Consider the following 25,054-nt stretch of genomic DNA (forward strand, 5'->3'; position numbering starts at 1 on the left):
TACTTTAAAGCATATTTCACACATAAAAAGTAATGTTCTATTATATGAACTGTTTTGAGGAACTTACCGTAGTCTAAGGTATCTTAGATCTTCCTTAGTGATATCATTAAGAATATCAGAAAGCGTATAACCCTCTTCAATGATCTAAAACAAAGATCAAATGCATAAGAGCTAAGCAGCTTTTTAACAATAGCATAGGAATCGGTTTTTTTGGTTGTAAATTTACCTTTTCAATTGTATTTGCATCTGCTCCTTGCAGCTGTAGCCAGTCTGTAAGCTCTTTATCTGTTCTCTGCCCATGGTGGGGTGCTGGGTTCTCTGTAATATCTGTAATGATGAGGAATTTGTTGTATATTAATGTCTCACCAATAAAACTCTTCAAAAGTAATAAGTTGGATTAACAAACTATTCCAGAATATAAATGATATGAAAAGGAGGCAAATTAAACCTGTGTCACTCAGCTGCTCTAATACGTATTATACAATTCCTAATTCTTAGATTCACTTTCCAGAGAGAATTCTTACCTATGATTCCTTTAGTTAGTTTGGGATTTGACATGTTATCTGTCACTTTAAATACTTATTCCCCCATCTTTAAAATGCTTTTTATTAGGAATCATATCCCTAACTGTACTGGAAATCATGAGGAAATAGGTTTTAGTGTTGACATTTTACATCAGAGCTTATCCACTCCATATTCCAAGAGGTAGCTCTGCAGCTCTTTTCTGAGTAACACCAAATGACCAAGTCAGGTTTGCTAAGGTAGAATTTATGCAGTAAACACTCATGGTAAACAGTAAACACAGTAAGGTAGAATTTATGCAGTTTGGTATATATTTATATACCAAACACTTTTTTGGTATATAATGTGCTATGAAGTTTGACAGACACAGTCATATAACCACCACTACAATCAAGATACAGAATTGCCATGACTCCCAAAACCCCTCATGTGTCCTTTGTAATCAATCCCCTGCCCTCCCTATTCTGATTTGGTTATGTCCCTATAGCTTTGCCTTTTCTGGGGTACTATATAAATGGCATCATGGTATGTAGCCTTTGAACCTAGCTTTTTCACTTAGCATACCACATTTGCAATTCATCCATCTTGTTGAGTATATCAGTAATTTTTATTATTTAGTATTCCAGAATCTACTGGAGTCCTGGTTTAATAGAAGATAACCTCAACTCTTTCTTCAAAAGCTGACTAGAATGTTAGCCATATTTTAAACAGTCTCATACACAAACACACTTCAGTCAGAGAAAGTGGAAAATGACTCACCATTAGATTTATATTGTAACTGAAGGTGATGTAATTCTTGAGTTTTCTGTTCTAGAGTTTGCCGTAGAAGATTCTGGTACTCTTTTTCTTTTTGAACTAGGTGTTCCAAAAGTCTGATTACAAAACAAAAAACAAAATAAGCCATCTTCTGGAGAGAACTCAACACCATTCAATTTAATGCAAACATCTATTGCACATTAAGAGATTAAAAAAAGAGGAAAAATAGCACAAGCAGCAAATGTGTTGTTTCTTCAGAGTTCTGTGAATCAGGTTTCAGCCTGTATAGGAGGACGTTCCTTGTATTTTCCTCCCCTTGACAACAAAAACCAATGCTTGGGTATATTTGGACTGAATGTGTCCTCCCAAAATTTGTAAGTTGAAATCTTCACACCCAAAGTGATGGTATTAGGAGGGTGGGGCCTTTGGGAGATCAGACAAGATGAACACCCTAACAAAGACCTCAGAGACTCCCTCATCCCTTCCACCATGTGAGCACACCAAGAAGATGGCCGTGCTGGTGCCTTGATCTTGGACTTCCCAGTCTCTAGAACTGTGAGAAATAAGTTTCTGTTGTTTATAAAAGCCACTCAGTCTATGGTATTTTGTTACGGGAGCCTGAACAGACTAAGACAGTTTTCTCTCAAAATGTATCATGAGCCAATAGATAACTTGACGTTGATCAGTAGAACTCAGCCAGAGGATGATCTGATTATTTAAACTTGTCTCCCTACATTCAGGAAACTACAATGGTTAGGCTCCTTCCTCCTCAACCGAAGGGACAGCAACCCCTGCTTCTGATGTAACAGCTGGGCGCAGAGGCCGGATAGTGGGAAACACTGCTCTGTAGGTTGGGAGGAATGATACCGCTAACATTCACCGAGCACTTCCTACACAGAATCCAGGACTGTGCTAAACACTTTTTATGGATTAAGTCCTTCAACACTTACAGTACTTTTGGGAAATAAGCACCCTTTTTTAAAACCCCAGTTTGGGAGCTAACAGAGCCACAGAATAGTCAAGTAATTTCCCCAGAGTCACACAGGCTGGGACCTTCTGGTGACACCCAATCTTTCTCATGGTCTCTCTGGGACAAGAAAGACAGCTTGGCACAGCTGAGCCTCAAATTTCTGAGTCCCTACATGCCAGCTAAGGGGTGGCACGCCTGGGGGAGGGGGGGAGGGGGGAGGGCTGGCAGACCAGAGCCATGTCTAGGTCTAGCTTGCTTTGTTTGCTTATACCTAGCACCTGGGATTCATTTGTTTCTTACTGCGTGCTCCTTTCATTCATTTACGTGATCTGTGCTGGTGAACCTGGGGATACAGGAACTAAGCTTTATTTAAATTACTGAAGTTGCCCTGAGGATTCGCTGCAACAGTGAACAGATGAGACTATAGGTACTCCTGGGTCATCTGGTGGCAAACAGGGTGGGGAGAGACAAACACTTCTGCCCCAATGGGACAGCAAGTAAGAAATCCTTTCCCACCCTACCCCTGCCTGCCTTCATCGTCTCTCTCAAGAAGTTCTCCTTTTATGCTAATGGAGGGGACAATTCTAGCTTGTGCCTCTGCCCTTCCAGTGGAAGGGGCTCATAGGGCTGACATTCACTGGGACAGTCACATCATTCTTTGCAATAGCTTCGATCCTCTGTCAGCTCTGCCCAGCTGCCACACAGCCAAGGCCTCTCGCAGCACAAGGCTGGGCAGCCTGTGCAGGAGCTCACATGAGCACCACTAGCATTAACTTGCTGGCTGCTGTTTAACCAAGTCCTTGTTCCACTCAGACTGGAAAATAACAGAATGACCTTTGAACCCACATATACCATTTTATGAATTTGGTGCTTATAAATCTTGAGTGAAAAATTTTAAAGAAATGCTAAGCATTACTACCAACTCTCATATCTATCATATTTGTAAAACTTTCAAAATCTGGCCACCACTACCATTTAACTAAAACTCCAGGCCTTTAAAAAAAAAAAGAAATGATTAGATGATTAGATCCACCTAAGATTGAACTTGAGAGGTCCCTGGGAGTGTATATAACTTATCATCCAAAATATGCACCTGGCACCTTATCTCCTCCTATTAAACAGTGATCAGCATTGCCAGTGATCATATGGTAGGCAACAAAGTGACATCTGGAACAAGCACCAACTAGTTTGCCATAGCTTTGGATTACATTTTAACCACTTCGGTACCGCACTCACCCGCCGTGAAACCTTGCCCACAGCCGGCACTCAGTCCGCACGATAGTTTGTGCTGTGCATTGACGACGAATCCATTTTGCTCTTGTGTGATAAGGAAAGCTTGAAAACACTGAAAGCTTGTTTTACTTTACAGGCAGCTTTACTTGTAATGTAAATCAGAGTAGGTAACATATACATATATGTTTTCATTACGTGATTTTTAAATGTTCACAATTTTATTTTGATAAATAAAAAATTAGAGAAATCATATCACGGCTGTCAGCTAAAGTCGCTGTGCGCGTTCATCTGTGGCTATCGACCATAGTCGACGCTGGTACCAAAGTGGTTAAAAAGCCCAATGATAATGTGATTCTCCAGAAAAAATGGAAATCGTTTTATTCATTTAACAAATATTTACTGAGCACCTACTATGTGCCAGGAAGTAAACAAAATAGAGCAGTGTGCTTGGGGGACACGGTGGTGCCAGGGTCTCCTGGTTGGGAAGGCTGTCCACTAAAGTCGGCCTGGGCAGCAAGACAGACCACAAGGAAAACATGACGAGGGGGCGAACTTCCTCAGGGTTTGTGTTATGGGATACATATCCACCGACAAAGTGTTAACCAACCCGGAAACTCTGCTACTTCTGCAGGGGCGGGTCACCAGTGTCCACTGCTGCACCTGTGGGACCCAACATCATGCCAGGGACCCTGTCTTGGTGAAGAGACAGAGAAAGAAGGCAGAGATGCTGCTGCTGCTGCCTTTAGTATGGATAATTTCTGTGTGGCCCGGGGCAAGGCACTATACCTCTCTGATTCCTACTATTAAAGGAAGGCATTTCTCTAGTCCCTCAGCTGGAGCTGAGAATACGCCCTTGCCCAGTTCAGATGCTTTTTTCTGAGACCTGGGTGAGGCACACAACAACCAAACCAATTGTCTTGTTGGTTCAAGTCATTGTCCCACCCCTATTCCAGGTGGAGGGCCCGGAAGGTCCTCACCTGTTGGTCTCCTGTCTGAGCTGGCCCAGCTGGAGATTCAGGTGCTGCTGGTGGCGCTGGTGGGGCAGAGGCTCCTGGACCACCGCCAAACCAAGCCCGCTCTCTCCGTAGGCGACGTGTGCTTCACCATGGGGCAGGCCTGCAGGGGGATAGTCCCCTTCCACCTCAGCTGGGTCCTTCTCTACCACCTCGGTCTCAGAGGCAGGCTCAAAGTGGGCTTGGAGCTCTGTGAAATCACGGAAGAAATGACAGTTTGCAAGACGGCAACTCAACAAGGTGGCGTCTTGGCATAGCTGACGCCTGGTGCCAGCAAACGAGGCTGTTCGGAGGCCGGCCTGGCCAACACGCCGCTCCGTCCAGGGACTGCTGACTTCGCAACAGGAGGGGAAGCTATTTCTTTGCATTCTCTGCAGTGTAAATATCGTCACTCCAGTTTACGGATGAAGAAACTGAGGCTTAAAGATGGTAACACCTTTCGTACTGCATAGAAATCTCTAAGACAAACGCCAGGAACTGCATGTTTTTGGGCAAACTGCATGTTATTTAAATCATCATAACTATAGGTCATAATGCACATTAGGTGTTGTTACAAAAACAATTAAACAATTAAACAACTAATTAAACAATTAACATTCCTAGTACTTTTTTAAACATATGGTACTGTGTAAAACATTTTCCTCTATGAAGAGGGACCAAACAAAATTTATACAAGTATCTAGATTCGCTTCTTTTTCCATGGGCGGCACAAAGTCTGTAGGCTCTCGTAGGAAATTTTTTCTTTCTACTCGCTGGAATACACATAGGTTCATGCTGCTTCATATCACCTGATAACCTTTTGGGTGGATCTTTACAAGGTGCTCTCCTTACACCCCCAGGGGAAGGGCTGGACAGATTTGAGAAAACTTGTGAGCGGTCCTTAACAGATGGTGCACGAAACACGAGAAAACTCATGAGCTGTCCGAAAGGTGTTAAGTTAGCCAGGGACAGCTTTAAAAAGGTACAACTAGGCTTCCAACCAGGCCTACACCCTTTTATAGCAGAAGGCGGCTGCTGGGAGCTGACAGTAATTCAGCAAAGGGGTTTCCCAGGCCTCTCCCAGCTCGCCTGGGCCAGGCACTTTCGGGAGAGCAGGCAGGAGCCAGCCAGCAAGGGGCCAAAGGAAGTGGGGAAGTGCCGATGGCAGCAGATTGGTTTCAAAGCCTCCCTTCACAGGGAAAGTCACCACAGAAAGAGAACCAATGTTGGTATTAAGCTGCTCTAACATTTCAAAAAGAGTCTACAAGAGCCAAAGATTTCCATAGCTACTACACGGCGATTCCAAGAGAGGAGACCGAGCCATTACATTTTCAACTATGAGCGTGCACACTGAAGAGCATGCCAGAGGACCGGAGGTCCTTGCCCTTGGGCTCAACGCTCCCTTTTTAGGTCATGAGTTTAGCCTATATTCAGTATCCTTCATTATGCTGAGGGAGCACATTAATATGACACCATGAGGTGTTCTTAGAATCACAGGATCTTAACCCTGGAAGGAGTCTATGACAGCACCCACTTAATTGCGAGGAAGTACACAGCCAACATGGAAAAGAGAAAGCAATGATTGTTGAATGCAGAGGGTATTTCTCGTCGTTTCCACAGCACGAAGCTGACCTTGACTGCAAAGAGGCCACCTACCTGGGATGAGAATGGTGACCGCAGCCTGCACTGCTCGGCGGATGATGTTGTCCATCGCAAACATCCAGTGGGGCCTAATTAAGTGGTTCCTCAAAATTTTATTTACCTAAAAAAAAAAAAAATCACAGTAATCCATATTTCCAGTCCATTGCACTTTCAAGAAATACTAATTTTTACTATTCTAATTTGCTTCTACTCTACCTGAGATAAAGTATTAACCCATGCCGCCCTGGGGTTCCTGCCTGACATAAAACTGAGTCTGCTTCTAAGCTGACTTAAGTCATGCTGGGATCTAGGAGGTGGGTACAGTGATCAGATCACCTCACTGGCCTCTTTGTTGCTTACTCCACAAGCATGTATTGAGCGCCTACGAAATGACAAGCTGGCTCTGCACAGGAGGCTTGGGACACAAAGATGTACCAGATGTGGTCTCAGGCCTGGAGGAACTCACATCTGTTTGGGGAGACACAGGCTTAAGCTCCCACCTGCTCTGATGACAGATGCTACATGTTCCCAAATCCTGGACTCATACTCATTATGGCCAAATGCAATCAGCCTGGTCACCCGGATGACGTTTCCCGTACCTACATACTCAGTGTCTAGAAGGAGCTGCCCAAACTCAGGACTCAGGTATGAACAGGTGAGAAGATATGAGGGCTATAGGAGAAGGTGGTAAATGAATTCCAGGATCTGGCATGTTCTCTATGGCCAGATGGAACACTTACAGCATCCTGAAATCCAAACAGTACCAGGTGAATCTGACTGATAGACGAGCTATCAAAGTCCAGGTCCACCTTGAGCTTTGATATTGTGGACGCCATCGCCCTGTGCTCTGGGGAGCGGATGAAGTCCCTCAGGATCCCAATTACTTGCTTGATGTGGCCAACTGAGAGGCGCAACTCTTCTGAACTCTGAGGAGACACACACACACCATTTTCATTGAGTCAGAGGGAGGGAGGGATAGAAAACTCAAAACATATCATGGGAAACTAGATTTTCCATTAGCTGTGAAATTATAGAATCCCCAGATAAGAAGAGGTCTCTATAATTTCCTCGATCTCTTTCTTGTCAGGGTCTTCTGGCCCATTCTTCCCGGTGGGCACCCACCCTCACAGCCAAGACCCCTGTGAATGGTCCCACCTTTGTTTAACCTCTCATAAGGGTCCCAATCAACGAGCCTTGTCAGAAGGTAGAGTTCAGGGCGGGACATCAGCCTCCTCCCAGAAGGACCTTTCCCACCCGGAATAAGGAAAGGGACCACTGTGCCAGTGCCGTGTCCTTGTTAAAACTCAAGTGTTTTCACGCATAGCCATTCTCCCCAAACTGGCTATTCTCCCAGCCTCTGAGGGCAGCTCTAGCATGTCCTACAGCTGGGTGTTCATTCCGGGACTCAAAACCCGGCTGATAGAAAGGCCCGAAGCCCTTCGGGCTCTCTGCTGCCATCTGGGCAGTTTTCCACCAGGGGGCAGCACTGCCCCACGAATGCTTGGAAGTACCTCAGTGGCTGCAAATTTCCTGTTTTAGGGGATCGGTTTTCTTTTTCTTTGTATTTTCTTTTGTTTTGTTGGGGAAAGGGAGGACGTTGGGAAATGCTTTGGGTGATCACTGTAACTATGCAAATATTCCAGGGTAGCAGGAACCGAGGTCCCTTTCGGACCTGTTTGGGAACCTGGACCTGGCAGAAGGGGCGGGACCAGCGGGCGCCCCCCCCCCCCATACCTGGGCCACGCACTCCTGCAGGTTGGAAGCCACCTGGTTCTGTTCCTCCCAAAGGATCTTGTACAGGATGGCACGGCGCTCGCTGTCCTTACGCAGCAGGAAGAGTCCCGGGTCCCTGTCCTCGGGGGATGAGCCCGCATTCCGGTCTTCTGAAACCAAGCTCTCATCGGGAACACTGGGGACAAACACATGTGACAATCCCCATACATCCAGGAGCACTGTCTCCGGGAAGCATACCACGTTAGGACGCCATGGGGGAGGGACTAAGAGGTGACTATAGCGTTGCAGTGCCCGCTCTCAGGAAGATGAGACTGACCGAGGAAGGAGAGAACTGCGGTGTTCTGTCCAACTCCCATGGCACCTGAGTCTGAGTCCGGAGGGGGAAGAGCTAGGATAGCGAGGGGTGGGGACAAGGCCTCCAGGAGGGTGGTGGGGAGAAATTACGGGGGAAGAGGGGAACAGGCAGGGGAGGGTGAGGGAAGAGGAGAGGAGGGAAAGTCAGTCGGGAGGGGGAAGAGAGAAAGAGGGAAGAAGGGAGATGGGGGAGGGGTGAGGCCAAGGAGAGGACGGGAAGGGACAGCTGGGAAGCATAGTGACCTCCTTGCTTGGATAGGACCCTGCAGAAAGGAAGCAAAGGCCCTTGGCGACCATCCGGTTTTGACCTGGGGTATTCTGCCGCTGAGCAGCGCCCGCATGGTCAGGGCCCACCGCAGAGGGATGGGGATCTGGCATACCTGAGAAGGCGGCTGAGCTGGTGCTTGGGCACCCGGGCCTTCTCAAAGAACGCGTCGGACTGGGCGTCTGAGTCTGGGGAGATGGAGCCAAGCTCGCTGCTGCTGCTGCCTGCAGGCTCCCCCAACGCATGCAGGGCCAGGATGGTGCCCCGGGCACCCTCTGTTGGGACAACAGGGAGGAGAGGCTCAGAGAGGGCAGGGTGGGGGCTGAGCCTCTGGCAGCGCCTCAGGCCCAGGTGACCCCCCCCAGGGGCTCAGTAAGCCCGTGCTGCTCTAACGAGGTGGTGCCAGCAGTCACCCAGATCCTGGGGGAACGCAGGTCTGGGATGGCACCCGGACTGCATTTCTACTCAGAGGCAGGGAGCAGGGATCACGCTCTGTAGAACAAGTTGCTGAGCCGCCCTGTCGTGGCTCCCAACCCCAATCCATACCAGGAAAAGGAGGACAAGCGGCTTCCTTTTCAAAGGCCACTCTTATGTCATTGCCCAGAAGGTGTCCCTGGGCTTTGGTGGCCTGCAGGACAGCCACCACAGGCTAATCTTCCTGACTCACACTTTAAGCAAGGTCAGGGTCAGCACAGGATGACAGGCCAGGCCCCCAAAATGAAGCCCCAAGCTCTGAATGTGGGAAGACACAAAATCCAGCCAGGGCACCTCTTACTTCTCCACTCTTCCTAACACCAAAGGAAAGACTATAACAAGAGCAGGGGTGTCACTGTCACCTGTAAGGCTCCCTGTGCTTCTGGCAGCAAATTGAGGGACATTTATTGGTTAGGTTTATGACTATCTCCAAACCTACTGGGCAATCCCTGCCATTCTTCACAAAAACAGGCCCCTCAGCCTGTCACTATGGACAGCAACAGAGGAGCTGGGGGCCCAGGCATTTAGCTGGCTAGGGTGTCACCCCAGCTGTCCAGGTAGGCCTCACCTGAGGGCCTGAAGGCAATTCGGTTCTTCTTGCCCTTGTTCACCTGTCTTAAGAAGCCCTCTCTGAGTAGCTTGGTGGCGGTGACACGTTTGTGGGGGTCAGGCTCAAAACAGGATAAAATGAAGGTTCTGGCTTCAGCTGAAAGGGCTTCCGGAATCTCAGGGTGGACCTTAAACATCCCCACCTGCATGCAAGGGAGAGGTAATGATGTGTCAGTGAGGCCTCAGGTGAACTCAGGCATCCGTGTCTTCAATACTAAGCTCCTACACAGCTGCTGTCCCCTGAGGGGCTGGAGAAGGAGCATGACAGCCTCAAAGACTCACACCTCTGTCCACACCCCTTTGCAATGTTCTGTTCTTGCTCCTGCCATCCACAGGTGGAATCTATTTCCCCACCCCTGGAAGCTTGCCTGGCCTCTTCTGATTGCTTTGACCCTGAGCTTGTGGCAGAAGTGGTATTGTGACAGTTCCAGAGCTGAGGCCTTGCAGTTCCTGCTCTAGTCCTCCTGGAGCCCTGAGACTACAATGCAGGGAGGAAGCCCAAGAAGAATAACCATGTGGAGAGAACACCCCAGCCATCCCAGCTGTCACCCAGCCACTTGGGAGAGGCCCTCTCTGACCATCCTGCTCCAGCCAAGCCAACACTTGGCTGCGACCACATGAGTGAGCCCAGGCAAGACCAGCAGAAGAGCCAAGAGTCAACCCACAGAATTGTGACAAATAAAAAGCCATTGCTTTTTTAAGTCTCCAAAGTTTTGGGGTGGTTTGCTACACGGCAGGAGATAACTGAGACAGGACTTGGGCCACAGCCTGGGACAGGACATCCTCTGAGACATTCAAAGGCATCTGTTATCTTGTTCCCTGATACACAGAGTTCCCAAGAGACGCCCCTCACTCCGCTCAGTCTCTGTATGTCCACAGCCCAGATTCCCAAACTCTATCTCTAAACCATGAGCAGATGAAACCTTGGGGCCACTAAGTCACAGATAATAATTAACCATCTATAGCAAAGCCATGGCCCATCCCCATAGGGTACAGCTGGTGGGGTGGGAGTGGTACCCTTTCCTGTTAGGGCTTCTGCTAGAAATTCTGCTTCAACTCCCACTTCTGGCCAGCTAATCACTGTCCTGCTAAAGGTTCTCTGTCCCTGTGACCCACAAAGGAGCAAGAGCTGGTTCTAAGCCATCACATCTCACCATGATATAGCAATGCTTCCACGATACATCTTGCATAACTCCCTCCTGCATTATTGTTCCTACTGGGGGTGGCTCTCTAGTCTACTTAGGAGTTGTCATCTTAAGGTTCATGGTCTTCCCCATGTCTTTCCCAAGCCCGCCCAACAATCCAGGGGTGGCAGCCATTCTGTTCTCCAGATGCGTGCCCACTCCCAGCTCCTCAGCATTCCTGGGGGCTGCCTTGGCCTCCCTCGCCCGCTGAGCGAGATCTGGGGGCTGCCGAGAGCAGACTGCAGGGCCTCCCGATGTCACATCCCCAAGGCCCGTGACCAGGCGGACATGTGCCATCTCCACCACATTGCTCCTCATGGACAGGATGGACATCTCAAGAGCTGTAGATTTGGAGAACTCGAAATGCTAGACCTGATCTGAAATGCAGTGTGCATTACAGGTGACACCTGTCGCCTGAGCAGTCGGGAGACAAGTTGGCAGTCCCGCGAGCAGTGGGGTACAGAGGCAACAATGCAGGATGAGAACTGAAAAGGAAAGGGGTAGAGCTGCTCCTCTGGCTCTCAGAGAAAAGAGAGATGTGGGCAGCTGACACCTGCCAGGACATCCCCTTTAAAGGTGCTTGGCTGTTATCCAAAAGCTCCCTGCATTGGCCTCCTAGGGCTGCCATAACAGAGTGCCACAAACTGGGTGGCTTAAACAACAGATATTTCTTGTCGCACAGTTCCAGAGGCTGGAAATCTAAGATCGAGGTGTTGGCAGGGCCAGGCTCCCTCTGAAGCCTGCAGAGACTCCTCCCTTGCCTCTTCTAGCTCCTGGTGGCCTGCAGGCTGTCTCTGGCACTCCGTGGCTGGTAGCTGCATCTCCCCCCTCCTCTGCCTTCCCATGGCAGTGCCCTGCGTATCTTCACATGGTCCTCTGTGCATGTCTGTCTCTGTGTCCAAATCTCCCCATTTTATAAGACCACCGGCCATACTGGATTAGGGCCCCATTTTAACTTGAGTATCTCTGTAAAGACCTTATTTCCACATAAGGTCACATTCTGAGGTACTGAGGGTTAGGACTTCCATATGTCATTTTGGGTGACACAATCAAACCCATAACAGTCCCCTTGGGGGAGTAACAGTTCCCTTTGTTTTAGATAATGCCCAGAAGTTTCTGAAAATTTTTCTGGAGGATTCTAGGATCCCAGAAATAAATAACACAGGGGACATTATTTAGTAAAAACTTTCTCCTTTACAATACAAACTGACTTCACATACCATCTAAAAAAAGTCAATATGTTTTCAAATACTTTGCTCAGCTAATTAGCTAACCAAAAGCAGGAGGAAGGAAGAGGATGGCGGGGGGGGGGGGGTCACCCACGCCTGTGGATGAATTGAGAAAGTCACAGAACTTTAGCCGGGTTTCCTGAGTTTTACCGGAAGTCTGCAGCAGATCAGACAGCAGCCAGCCATGGCTCAGGTGGGCCCTGTGTGCTTCTCAGCACCAGCTGCTATTTACTCCAAGGCCTGTGATGGAAGCCACTGGTAAGATCTTCAATGGCCCCAACTGGGTCAATTTGTGCATAGTCAAAGTGCTGAGGAAGGTTACTGCTGTCTTCCAGCCCTGGCATTCAGGGTCCTGTTGGGATTACAGGTATCAGAAGACTCTTGTCAACTTGAGGTCTTGGCCTTGGAGCTAAGCAGCCGATATGAGGGTGAGAAGCTCTTAGAACCTTCTGCAGAGGCCTGGCCAGGCTGAGGAGGGTAGCCAAGGCACCCACAGCACAGAGCACTCGGCCCACGGAACGTGCTGCGCTCCCCTCAGTGGCAGACACCTTCGCTCACGCCTCTCAATTCTTTCTGCCTGAGAGGTGGAGCTGGAGGGCTTGGCAAAGACACAGGCCACAAGGCTACGAAGCTGCCACGTTTGGCAGAGAAGCTGGGAGTAGGTCTCTGGAATCACATTCTGTCAGTTACATCGACGCACTGTGGCCCCATCACTCATACACAATGGCCATTGGCTGTCTGTGACTCCTCTCTCTCAGGGCAAAGAAAAATTTTCCCCAGAAGGTCAGTGCTGGTAACAGACTCTTGGGGACAGAGCCCCTTATATGTTTCTAAGTATGCACAGAGCCAGAAGCTGTAAACCTGACCTTGGCACACAGGGCTGCCCTGGCATCAGTTTCCTGTGGGGTCACAAGCAAACATGTCCCTTTCCAAGGTGTCCACTGCCCACCAGTAGAAGCCCTACTCATATTGGTCAATCTATACTGGGTTGGCCTTGGCACCTGGCCTGCCCAGCCTGTTAGCTGTGGGAGGTTGTTAGAATGATAAAGCACACAGTACCTGATACCCAAAGTCCCACCTCTCCAAAATTCAGGCAGAAACCTGTCCTCCAAAGACACATCCCCATGGCTTTTGAGCCTTACCCAGTGTAAGGGCGAATACAAAGGAAAAATAAGAGGCTGGATTCTCCCTGTTGAAAATAAGAGAAGAGGAACCCACCCTTTTATTAGAGCATTTAATTTAGAGAACTGATAACTGTAAGTTCTCTGTCTCTAAGATGTATGTAAATCTTTTTAACAGCTAAATAAGCCTCTTGCTAGAAATGTCTCTCATGAAGACCTTAGAAATGTAATCATCGAAGAAGATAGAGCCTCCATCTCCCGGTTTCCATGGGAGGGTAGCTTTCGTAGCTTCCAAACTTCACTGGGCCTCACTCCAAAATTACCTCCTGCCTTAAGGATATGAAAAGTTTGTTTTTTCCTATGGATAAAGCAAATAGCTAATGCAAATAGTCACCTCAATTACTAGGTAACTTAAGGTGAGCTATGTGTGACAAATAGTGCTGTCAATTCCTCTCACTTGAGGACTAGTTACTGCTTCCCTGGAGAACATGGATGTAATGGATTACATCTGCTTGGCTATGTGACTGGGTGCCATTTCTGTCTTTATCATCTTAGCAGATTGCCTGTGACACACCTCACCTTTTGGTTCAATGCTTATTCAATAATAAAACTCTTCCTTCTCTCCTACCTTTGTGGAGAGGTTTTCTGGGTTGAGAAGAGATTTTTAAAAAAATGATATTTCCCTCAACACCAGCAACCTAAATCACCCAACATGTCTTACTTTGAACATTGCTGCCTGCGGCTCGCCGAGTTCGTGGAACGGAGGCCTGCTGGTGGCCATCTCGATGATGGTGCAGCCCAGGGACCAGATATCAGCTGGGGCACCATACCCACGAGGTCCTTGATCGATAATTTCAGGGGCCATGTACTGCAGAGTACCTATTTGGAAAGCAAACAAAGATTATGGGCACCATATTGCTTAAAAACTAAGTGGCCTGTAATCCCAGCTACTCAGGAGGCTGAGGGGAAAGGATTGTTTGAGCCTAGGAGTTCAAGGCCAGCTCAGGCAACACAGCGAGACCCCCATCTCAAAGCAAAGCAAAACAAAACTAAATGGCGTGTGAACTGAACTGCCTCTTTAGTGACAGATGGATCCTTGTCCCATGCATAAATAATACAGTTGCATCTTTCTTTAAGCAGAGACATGCAACATGCCTTCCTTTAATACTAGTCACATCAAGAGGATTGCTTAGCCTCCCAAAGGACAAATGGGCCCAATTCCGTAAGCACATACCAATGCCTGCCAAACACAGGGAAACCAGAATGAGAAAAACAGAGCCTGATCTTGGAGCTACCCAGTAGAGAAACCAGACAGGAAGGTGGTGGCGGTAGTGATGGTAAAACATGGTAAGTGCTATGACAAAGGTATACGCAGAAGGCTACAAGAACATTGAAAAGGTGCTTGATTCTGTCTGGTTCAAGTCAGGGAAATCTATAGCTGCATCCACTTTGATCTCCAAGGAGCAAATGCCAGGATAAGATTAGACATACAAGACATTTATTGGGGTTAGGGTCTCTGAAGGACAAAGGGGTCAGGAGCAAGACGGGCCGGGAGAGGCGTTAGACTGAGATGCGGGTGTAATGCCTGGGAAATGAGGGGGAAGAAAGAATTGGGTCGGAAGAGTCTTAGATGGTAGAGCAGCTCTAGCCAGGCCACTGGGGAGTCCGTGGCCAAAAGCTACCCACTGGAAGAGTCCCACATGGGTTCTAGTACCCCTGCTAGGCTCAGGGATTGGCAGGGAGCACCCTGGGTAAAGCCATTTAAAGGGGTGGCAACTGGGGCTGTCAGCGAAGCAGGATCCTGCTGCAAAGGTTCCAGCTGTGGACAAAGGGATGGGAGGACCCAGGCAAGGGAAAGAGCTTGGGCAAAGGCTCGTACGTGTGGAGTAGAGGGTGAGTCCAGGAACAGCAATCCTAGACACAGGGCAAGGTGTGGGAAGAACTAAGGAGGCAGTGGCAAGGGCGCAACCCAAATGGCAAGCCGTGTGTTCCCATGGCCTGCCTTTGGACATTCTCCTGGGGGTCATGAGCCACTAGAGGCTGCCACCACGAAGGTAGTGACTAGCCACAGCAGCAGGGAAGCCAATCGGGGCTCTGGAGTAAAATCTTTGGTTTTTCTTGAAACTCAGCCTGAGGAAACGGGACATTTGGGAGTGACAGCAGGTGCTGTGGGCTGGCAAAGAGGTTTTGAAGATGACAGCAAACCCAGAGATGACCTTGGCCATGCATGAATACAGCACTGATGCCCAGGGAAATGAAAGGGCCTGTCTCAAGATCACACAACCAGAGCAGGTTTCCTGAGTTTTAACCAATAAAAACAAAGGGTACATTGGCTAAAAATAAAGTTTGGAGAAGCTATACCCCTACACCTTCCTCTGGAAGATCCAATGTCTTATTAGCATTTTTCCTTCCTATCAGCATTTTAAAGACTCTAGGACAGCTGTGACCAATAGAATGTTTAGCAATAATGGCAATGTTCTAGTCTGTGAGGTCCAATATGGTAGCCACTGGCCACATATCACAGTTGGGCCTGGGAGACTAAAGAAATGAATTTTAAATTATTTTAATTTTTAATTTAATTCCAACTGACTTAAAGTTAAATACAAATATAAATCAGGTTGTATCAGTGAGCACAAATGGTGGCTTTGGTCTCTGGTGGGGAAGTGTTCAGTGGGTTGTTGAGCTGGGCAAGATGGAGGCTCGTCACACTTAAGGTGCTATTAGGAAATACAGGAGCCCCAGGAAGGGAACTTCCAGTGACACAATGTCCTCCACAGGCTCTTGCCACTGTGAACAGAGAGAAAGGTCTTGGCAGGGAATGTGCCTTCTAACGAATCCATAATTCATTAATTAAGGAAAGATTTGAGCCTATGCTGTTTATTAAGATATCATCATCTCAGCTCTGCTCTGTGATGCTGAGACTGGGACTCTGCAAACCACGTTTCTGCTTTGCCTGCAGTTCCCTGGCAGGTCTTGCAACCAGGCAGTGCTAGAGAGAGATCCCAGGACAGAGGAGGGAGAGGGGCTCGATCCTCCATGCGTGCCCACTGTTCCTATGCGTGAGCTTCACTTTGGACACTAAAGTTGACTCCAATCTCCAGCTTGTCACTTCATACTCCCTGAACCAGCTTCATCTTGCTCTGCAGAGGTACTTGCTCTAGCCCAGTGACATGCCCTCCTCAAAGTTTTAATCCTGTCCTCCCATTTGTCCCCCAAACCCTAGGGGAGGAGGCTGCTTCCTGATACCCCAGGGCTGCCTTTCTGCCTTTTCAGTACCCAGTAAACAGTTCTTTCCATTAAATTCTATGAAAATAACTGGAGTGATTTCTGTTTTCCTGCCTGAACCCTGACTAATACAATCACTAAATTTAATTCTTAAAAGAGCAAGAGAATACATTTACACAGTAGTAGAAAATAGTACTAAACCAAACAGCCATGGCTAATTGACCCTGGTCAAATAACTGTCCACCTTTGTACAATTGTTTTGTAATTGGAGCCTATTTATTTAGTTGGCTTCATGCTAAATTTGGAGATGTTCTTTATATAGAGCTATAGTGAACACTACTCTTTTTATTAGGTTATGAAGTATGAAATGTCCGATTTCCTTAAGTACCAAGTTTGACAATTGACACCTCTGACATTTCCTTTTGACATTTGTTTTATTTTTATTGTGAAGGTAGTTCCTCATTCTTTCAAATGCATGGTTTGGCTTGTGATTATCTTTCAAAGGTTTTTATTAAGAGTAATTTTTGTGAAACCATGGATAAGTCTCAAATTTGTGTTATTTTTGCATATGAGTTCCATCATGGAACCAACACAGTGCAGACAGCTCAAAATATCAACGAAATGTTTGGGCAGGATGTGGCTAATGAACTTACAGTACACGGCGATGGTTTGAGAAGTTCTGTTCTGGTGATTTTAATCTTGAAAATGAGCCACATGGGCGACCTGAGACCAAGGTGGATAATGATGAGCTGAAAGATGTAGTGGAAGTGAATCCATCTCAACCTATGCATGAATTAGCAACAAGGTTTAACGTTATCATTACAACCATATTGGACCATTTGAAACAAATTGGCAAGGTAAAGAAGCTGGATAGATGGGTACTACATGAATTAAACGAGTGTCAGAAGAGAAATCATCTGGAAGCTTGCCTTTCTTTGCTGTCATGACATAAAGGCGAACCATTTCTACACTGTCTTGTTACGTGTGATAAAAAATGGATTCTTTTTAATAATTTCAAGCATTTGGCACAATGGTTGGATAAAGATGAAATACCAAAACACAGTCCAAAACTGAATATTCATCAAAAAAAAGCTAATGGTGTATGTTTGGTGGTCCAGCACTGGTATTATCCACTACAGCTTCATGAAACCTGGTCAATCGATTACAGCAGATGTCTACTGCAACCAATGAGATGAAATGATGAGGATGCTTGTAATTACGCCACCAAGAGTGGTCAACAAAGACAGGCCAATCCTCTTGCCAGACAACGCAAGACCACATGTCACACAAACAATGCTGCTCAAATTACAGAGGCTGGACTTGGAAACTCTGTCATCCACTGTATTCGCCAGACCTTGTACCAACTGACTACCACTTCTTCCAGGCTTTGGACCACTTCTTACAAGGAAAAATATTCAGTTCTCAACAAGGTGTGGAAAATGCCTTTCACGATTTCATCGCCACTCACTCTCCAGGCTCCTTCGCTGCTGGCATAAACAAGCTACTGTTAAGATGGCAACACTGTGTCGATAGTTTAGGTGCATTCTTTGATTAATTGTACTACTTCTTGTTTGAGATATAATAAACTATACTTTTGATTTGAAATTGGACATTTCATATTTAATGACCTAATAAAAGCAAGGACTTAGCAACATCCATATTAGTTATTTATTGCTGTGTAATAAATGATCCCCTAAATCTAAAAGCTTAAAACACCAAATAGTTATGACCTCACACAGTTTCTAAGGGTCAGAATCCAGGAGCAGCTAGCTGGGCAGATCTGGTTCAGGGTCTCCCATGAAGTTGCAGTCAAGATGTCAGCAGGGGCTACAGGCATCTGAAGGCTAGACTGGGGCTGGAGGATCGGTCTCCTAGCTTAATAACTCAGGCTGGGGTTAGAAAGAGGCTTCAGTTTCTCACCATGTGGGGTCCTCCATAGGGTGGCTCAAGACATAGCTTCCCCCAGAGAGAGGTTTAGAGAAGCTAAAGGATTTGCTTAAGTTAGAACCCAGGTCTTTCATCTCCAAGCACAGAATGACACACCGTGACATTGCTGATCTATGTACTAAATCAGTAAGAACTGCTGAAGAAAAAGCTGCCTGAATAAGAGCAGCTGATGCAAGGATCTCGAAGCCATATTATAGCTTCTTTCCATACAACTGAAAGGTGTAGAGCAATGATGGAAAACTGGGCATTCCATTTTATTTACTCCTGTATTCACAGCAACCATCTCCTCACAGGAAATAGCCAACAGAGAGATGGACAAACACAACTGTTTCAGATATTCAAGGCAACATCCTCAGGCAGTTACCTATGTTGGGGTTGTTTGTCAGCTATACCAAAGGCCAGATTCTTCTGAGAAAACCAAGTGGCATTGGAATAGTGCAGAAATGCTGGAAAATTGGCTTGCCTTATATATGGCTCCCTTAGGAACTTCGTATTCCTCCCTGAACTACATTTCCTCCAAGGTATGCCCTACCACACTGGCCACTGGATTGCCATCCAACCATGGCTCCTAGGCACCTATACCACTGCAGTGGTGCAGCATTCAGAACAGAGTGACCAGGGGACCCACAGGGACAGACCCAGCCCCCTGGGGCTTAAAATCCATGGGGCATCTTGGAAATTGTCCAAGCAGGATTCTCAGATCACCAGTAAATAAAACACATGGCACAGGGCAATGCTTTCTCACTGAGGCCCAGGGGCTTCCCATCCAGATCAAGGTGTTCAAAGAGTTGAGGGTGTAGAGAATTGGAGGCAGCATACTGCACTGGGCTGTCTACTCTCTTTCAAGTTAGAGCAGTTGAGGCAGGACTGTCCCCAGAAGGGTGTGGGCCCATGGTGACTAAAATAACTCAATGTCAACTCGGTATCACTGCATTTAAAAGGAGGCCACATGTGCTAGCATCTTCCACAGGCTCTATTGTTAGAGCCCACATTTCAAAATATTAATGAAGTACAGAAAATATAAGTAAGGCCCTGGGGGCTACACTACTTGCCCCATCCATGGAAGGGGCTTTGTGGGAGGGGTACTGCTTCCTTCTAACCCAAAGCCTTTGAAGGGGTCTTCATTGGGCTGGCTCAGAGCACCATATATGTGTTTGTGTCCTCTGTAGATAAGTTCCATGGAGGACTGGAGCCCAAGGGAACAAAAGCAGCTTATAGCAGCAGACAGGGGACCATAAGGTCTGAGGATACTACTGTATCCTCTCAATAGTGGGTTGAAGATACATGAACCCCAAACACCGGATGTGGGACTTGGTGTAGAGATAATTGGTTTAGGGTCTTTTTAAAAAGAACCTACTCAAAGGAAATCTTCCAGGGCCTGAATCCTTCAGTGGGAAGAGATGGAGGGGTGGACAGAATGTGAGGGGTAAATGACCACAGGGGGGAGAGGGTGCCGTCAGCCAAAGGACAGGCCCCTGTCCATGTCATGGGAATTATATTTGAGGGCAGCACAGAAAATTAACAGCAAACATCAGCCAGGCCCAGGGCACACAAAGCCAGCTTTCAACAGTGCTAGTCAAGTGACAACTTTCCACGTCCCTGTCCATTCCTTCTGCAGCTGGTGAGGAGGGAGAAAAAGCTGACACCTGGATCCTGACCACAGGTTGCTGCCTGCAGGGGGAGGGGAGGGGAGTCCAGCCTTTGAATGAGGACCAGAGCATTGGTAAGTATATTAGCCTGAACCCTTTCAATTACTGAATTCAGACTGCATTTCTCCTGAAACTGCCACTATGACCTTCTCTTAGCTATCTGAGGATGGCTGGAAAAGTCACAGGAAAGGACTCCTGACCTGGTAGGGTGGAAAGAAGCCACAGGAGAGAAAAGCCCCATGGCTTTCATGATTATAATCTTTGGGCCCAACAGGTTTAACAAGTCAGTTATGTATGTAAACTCAAGTCTCTCAAAGGCGCCTTCCAACTCTGATAAACTGTGACTTCTAAGTGCAAGTTAGTATTTATTTTATTTATTTAATTAACAAATACTTCAATTGTACTTGCTATGTGCCAGGTACTGGTCAAAGCACTTCATCAATATTAACTCATTTTATCCTCACAAAACCCCCTTGAGGTGGGTACTAGGAACATTTCCATTTTACTTACAAAGAAACTGGGGCACCTAGAGGTTAAGTAACATGCCCAAGGTCACACAGCTAAGTGAGTGGCTGATCCAGGATTTGAACCATGGACGTTTACAGCCACAGACCAGAACAGAGCTCCTGTCTTCTTTTCCTGGGTATCTACCCAAGAGGGACAAAAACATACATTCATACCAAGGCTCATGGGGGAATGTTCCCAGTAGTGTTATTCATGATAGACAAAAAGGAGAAACAACCCAAATGACCATTAACTGGTAAATGGATAAACAAAATGTGGCCTTATCCATGTGAAGGAATACTATTCAGCCATAAGAGGGATGAAACACCCACGCATGCTATAGCATGGATGAGCCTCGAAAACATTACACAAAGTGAAAGCTGCTAGATGAAAAACCCACATACTGTATTCGTTCCAAGTGTACAAATATCCAGAATGGGCAAAGTGACACAAGCAGAAAGTAGATCAGTGGTGGGCTGGGTGGAGACTGGGGACTGAGTGCAAAGGGGCCCAGGGATCTTCTCAGGATGATGGACATGTTCAAACACTGGACTGTGGCAATGGCTGCACAACTCAGCAAATTTACCAAAAATCATTGAATTGTGCACTTCAAATGGATGCTTTTATGATATGTAAGTTATACTTCAGTGAAGCTGTTGAAAAAACAACAATAACAACCCTTCCTCCTGCTCTAGCCAGTTTCTGCCTATGGAAAAAACCCTTCAGAGGAACACAGGAGGGAAGGGCTCCAGGCCGAGAAGTTGCCTGAAACCTCTGCCTCTCCCAGCAGGCTCGGCCACCGCCGGAGCGTCGTGGGGAAAAGCCCCACCACGTCCACCCGGCCCAGAACTCTGCGCCGACCAGCTGAGATTTCTTTACAGAACTACTCTGTTTTGCAAAGAGTAATTACATGCAGGGGAATTTCCTCACCAAAATGAGACCCCCTTTTTATTATCCCCCAAACACCCCTGCATTATTTTGCAATGCAAAATTCATGCCTCAAGCCAATTACTTGGGAAATATGATATGCAATAATGAATTATACATGTGTTTTCTTTGTGACTTTTTTTCTCCTCAGGGATGCTAATTATGAGATAAATTGTTAGGGGGTTTATGTCTTGAAATAACTCCCTGTCATATCAGAGCCCTTCTTACTATGTATTTCCAAGCTAATTGGTGGCTTCCAAAGAGGAGGATCTAAGTAATTTTCAATTAGGGTAGTAAAATGCTAAAAGAAAATAAAGTGCCAGTCATACATGCATATTCATATATACATACTGATATATGGATATGGATATTTATACCAGAAACAATGAATGAAAACTCAACACACTCTTTCTTTGGGAGATTCTGATGGAGTCCCTGGTGTAATATTTCCCCATTTTGAGACACATGTACCTCCCCTTGCATTACACGTGAGAAGTCATTTTTGATGCATTAAAATTCCCTTTAGATGAGGAATGTGTCTCCACTGTGGGCGTCCAGTGGCCAATACACAAGAACTCTCTTGTTGATGAAAAGTCTTTCAAAGCTGAGACATTATTCACCAAAAGTAAGGCCCAAGAGCTGTCCACTCTACAGCTTTGGTGACTGCAGGGACAGAGAACAGTCATCTGTCTTTTATAGCTTATTTCAGAGCTCTAACATTAGAAGAGCTATTTCATAATTCTATCAAGCAAGACCTTCGTGATCTTTCTGCTACTCCGTGGGGGACCATAAACTTTACATATTCAAAATCAGTACTTCTTTCCCAGGATCAAAGTGCTTGCTACAGTTGTTTTTAAGCAGGAATTTAAAAAAGCCACAGGTAGCTTTTGAGCATCATTCTACTTATTAGTCTTGTGAATATAAAGCTAGCTGGTAATTTTATACCACTCTTGGAATCCAGTCCCTCCCAGCACTTAAATGATTCAATCACTGACAAAAGGAAAAGAAAATCTAATTTCTCAAAATCACTTTGAATACCATATTTCCCTGGAACAATTGGCCTCCTTCGGAAACATATCAAAACACAAAGTACTAAGGTAACTGGCTTAACAGGCTATGAAACAGGCTTATGAAAGACCAATAAAATGTCTTAATAAGTTGTCTGAGGAATACTGTTATTCAGAATTACCCACAATTTTGAATAATGTGCTATTAAGTTTAAAGAGATGCTGCCATTTTGCCTATTAGTTAAGAAACCCTCAGAAAACCTCAGCAGAGCACTACACCTACCCAACTTTTGAAAGTCAAAGAAGAATAAGGCAATATTTTTGCCATAAGTAGCTAGCTATATGCATCACTGTGACAAAGTTAAAACAATTAGAAGTTGGGGACAATGCCCTGTCAAGTGTCAATTTCCCACTCTGCTCTGAGAAGCTGCTAAGTAACTCTTGAACGACCACAGCCGGTGAGAAAGCACCAGTCCAGGATGGCCACCTCATGCCGAGCTCCGGACTGCTTACCTGCAAAAGTCTCTGTGCACGGATTCACTCCCGCAAGACGTTTAGAGGTTCCAAAATCCGAGATTTTCACCACTCCGCTGTAGGTGTTCACCAGCACATTATCACCCTTTAGAAAAATAACAACATCAAGTAAAGACAACTTTAAACAAACTAATGTGAAACAGATTTGGACTTTGAGAAACTGTCACAAGTCTCTAGGAAGACTAGACTTTGCCCTTTGGGGACTGCCATGCTAAATCATATCCCTCTGTGAGCCAGTCACTCAGCAGACACTACCAACAACTCTCATGACCTGATATGAGCAAAATGAAACCTTGTCAGCTTAGAATAGCAAGTACCTTTATGTCTCTGTGCACTATCTGGTTTTCGTGGAGATACTTAAGGCCTTCCAGGATCTGTTTGGTGTAAAACTTGATCGTGGGCTCCTTCATTGGCCCCCATTTGGATCGCAAAAGGGCAGAAAGGCTTCCTGGACACAGACACAGCAAACAACTCATCAGGATGAAAAACAACCATAAGAGTTCAGGGAAATAACATCAATCGCACTGTATCTCAGCTTAATGAAACATGTTTCCTTCTCTATGGCCACAGCTAGAGAACAGACTGGAAGCACGTTAGCCTGACTGGAGGTGGAGGGTGAACAGAAACCCCTGTGGTCCCTGAAATCCAGTGGGGTCAACTTTGGATTTAGCTCTGTTCAGCTGCACAAAGTCAGAAGGACAGTAAAACAACACTTTCTAAAGTTGGGAGGCGTGACTCAATGTTGGAGATAATTCAGGTCCCACAATACTTGTTTTGCTGCACAAGTGTCTCAGCCATTCTCCTTGGGTCAAAGCCACATTTTATACCTTGCCCTGTAATCAGATGTGGACAGGTCCAGAGTCAGAGCCCCTTTAGCAGGGAATAGGACTAGAGGCGGTTGGGCCTGCCTGTCCTCAATGTGAGAAGGCCCAATACCAGGTCCCAGGGGCAGGACCCTCTTGATTAACAACCCCTTCCCCAATTACGCTATTAAACATTTGACATTTGGGCTAAAAGAAAACCTCTGCTCGGGATGCTCTGACCATGCATCTCAGGGGTCATCTTGCGAGCTGCAGGCGGTCTGCCTGCTGGCAAGAACAGGCATCAGTTGGTTACAGCTTCCCACTTACACAGAGCTATGGGACCTGGCTATACCTCAGTTTCCCCATCTGTAAAAGGGCATAAACACATGCCCTATCTCTAATTCTGTTGTTACCCTTAAACTGAGTATCAACTAATGTGAACAGCAACAGATATTTTCTGCTAGATTATAAGCAACTAGAGGGAAGAAGAAATAGCACTTTATACTCAACGTAACCCTCAAAATCTATCCCACTTCCTGGCTCTTTATATATGTAGACTCTTAGTATAATGGTAGGCTCTAATAACTGTCAATCAAATGAATGAATGAATGTAGATTTCCTTTTTTTCCAAGACCCAAGACAACATGCTGAATACAGACTTCTAAGTGAAGTTTTTATATTTGTATTCAAATAATATTTATTAAAAAATTGTATTAATTTTATTATTTTAATGAGCCCTTACTGAGCTCTTCCTCTCTGCCAGGCACTGTTCTAAGAGCTGCACATGTATTATCTCATTTAATCCACCCAGCAACCCACTGAGATAGTTTTATTATTCTAATGATCATTACTCCAAATATTAATTATTGTCCCAATTTTAAAATTCAGTTAGTCAACCAGAAAACTGAGGGTATGGAGAAAGAAATAAAATAATCTGCCCAAGGTCTCACAGCTTGTAGATGGAGGGACTGATTCAAACTAGATGGTGTGCTTCCAGGTCCAAGGAACTCGTCTCCTGCACTCTGTGGCCTGCATTTGGGGATTTTGTGGATAGAACACTGGTGTTTGATTTTGTTACCAGTATGTTATTTTGAAATGTCACTTTTAAAATCTAGGTCCCCTCTTCCCCACACCATCTTTAAGCTCCTAGACTGTGAAGGTCTCAAGGCCTGAGAATGCTCCTCTGTGTCTCCAATGCCCAGCCCAATGGCTGGCACTCAGTAGTCAATGAATATTTGTTGGTTGAATAAACTGAACAAACCAACCAGAAAGAGATTTATAGGACATTTGGAAAGTTTCTGAGAAACAAATGTTTTCCAACACCTAAAGGTCTTTGATTTTTGGGGGTTTTTTTGTTTGTTTTTGTTTTTTGAG

The 25,054-nt window shown here is 46.1% G+C and overlaps 1 protein-coding gene across 1 annotated transcript in view; it reads right to left on the reverse strand.

Annotated features, from left to right (window-relative positions):
• MAP3K15 (mitogen-activated protein kinase kinase kinase 15) overlaps positions 1-25,054 on the reverse strand; it is a 124,511-nt gene that overhangs the window by 565 nt on the left and 98,892 nt on the right. Inside the window, exons 17-29 of the mRNA XM_075999490.1 lie at positions 23,195-23,325; positions 22,857-22,962; positions 13,806-13,963; positions 9,510-9,693; positions 8,583-8,742; positions 7,849-8,023; positions 6,855-7,040; positions 6,130-6,235; positions 4,575-4,684; positions 4,459-4,514; positions 1,282-1,394; positions 227-327; positions 68-144 (exon numbers count right to left, since the gene is read on the reverse strand). Coding sequence (XP_075855605.1) covers positions 68-144; positions 227-327; positions 1,282-1,394; positions 4,459-4,514; positions 4,575-4,684; positions 6,130-6,235; positions 6,855-7,040; positions 7,849-8,023; positions 8,583-8,742; positions 9,510-9,693; positions 13,806-13,963; positions 22,857-22,962; positions 23,195-23,325 — 1,663 coding nt within the window. The remainder of the gene's footprint in view (positions 1-67; positions 145-226; positions 328-1,281; positions 1,395-4,458; positions 4,515-4,574; positions 4,685-6,129; positions 6,236-6,854; positions 7,041-7,848; positions 8,024-8,582; positions 8,743-9,509; positions 9,694-13,805; positions 13,964-22,856; positions 22,963-23,194; positions 23,326-25,054) is intronic.

Source organism: Microcebus murinus, chromosome X, assembly GCF_040939455.1.
Source record: "Microcebus murinus isolate Inina chromosome X, M.murinus_Inina_mat1.0, whole genome shotgun sequence".
Taxonomy (NCBI): Eukaryota; Metazoa; Chordata; class Mammalia; order Primates; family Cheirogaleidae; genus Microcebus; species Microcebus murinus.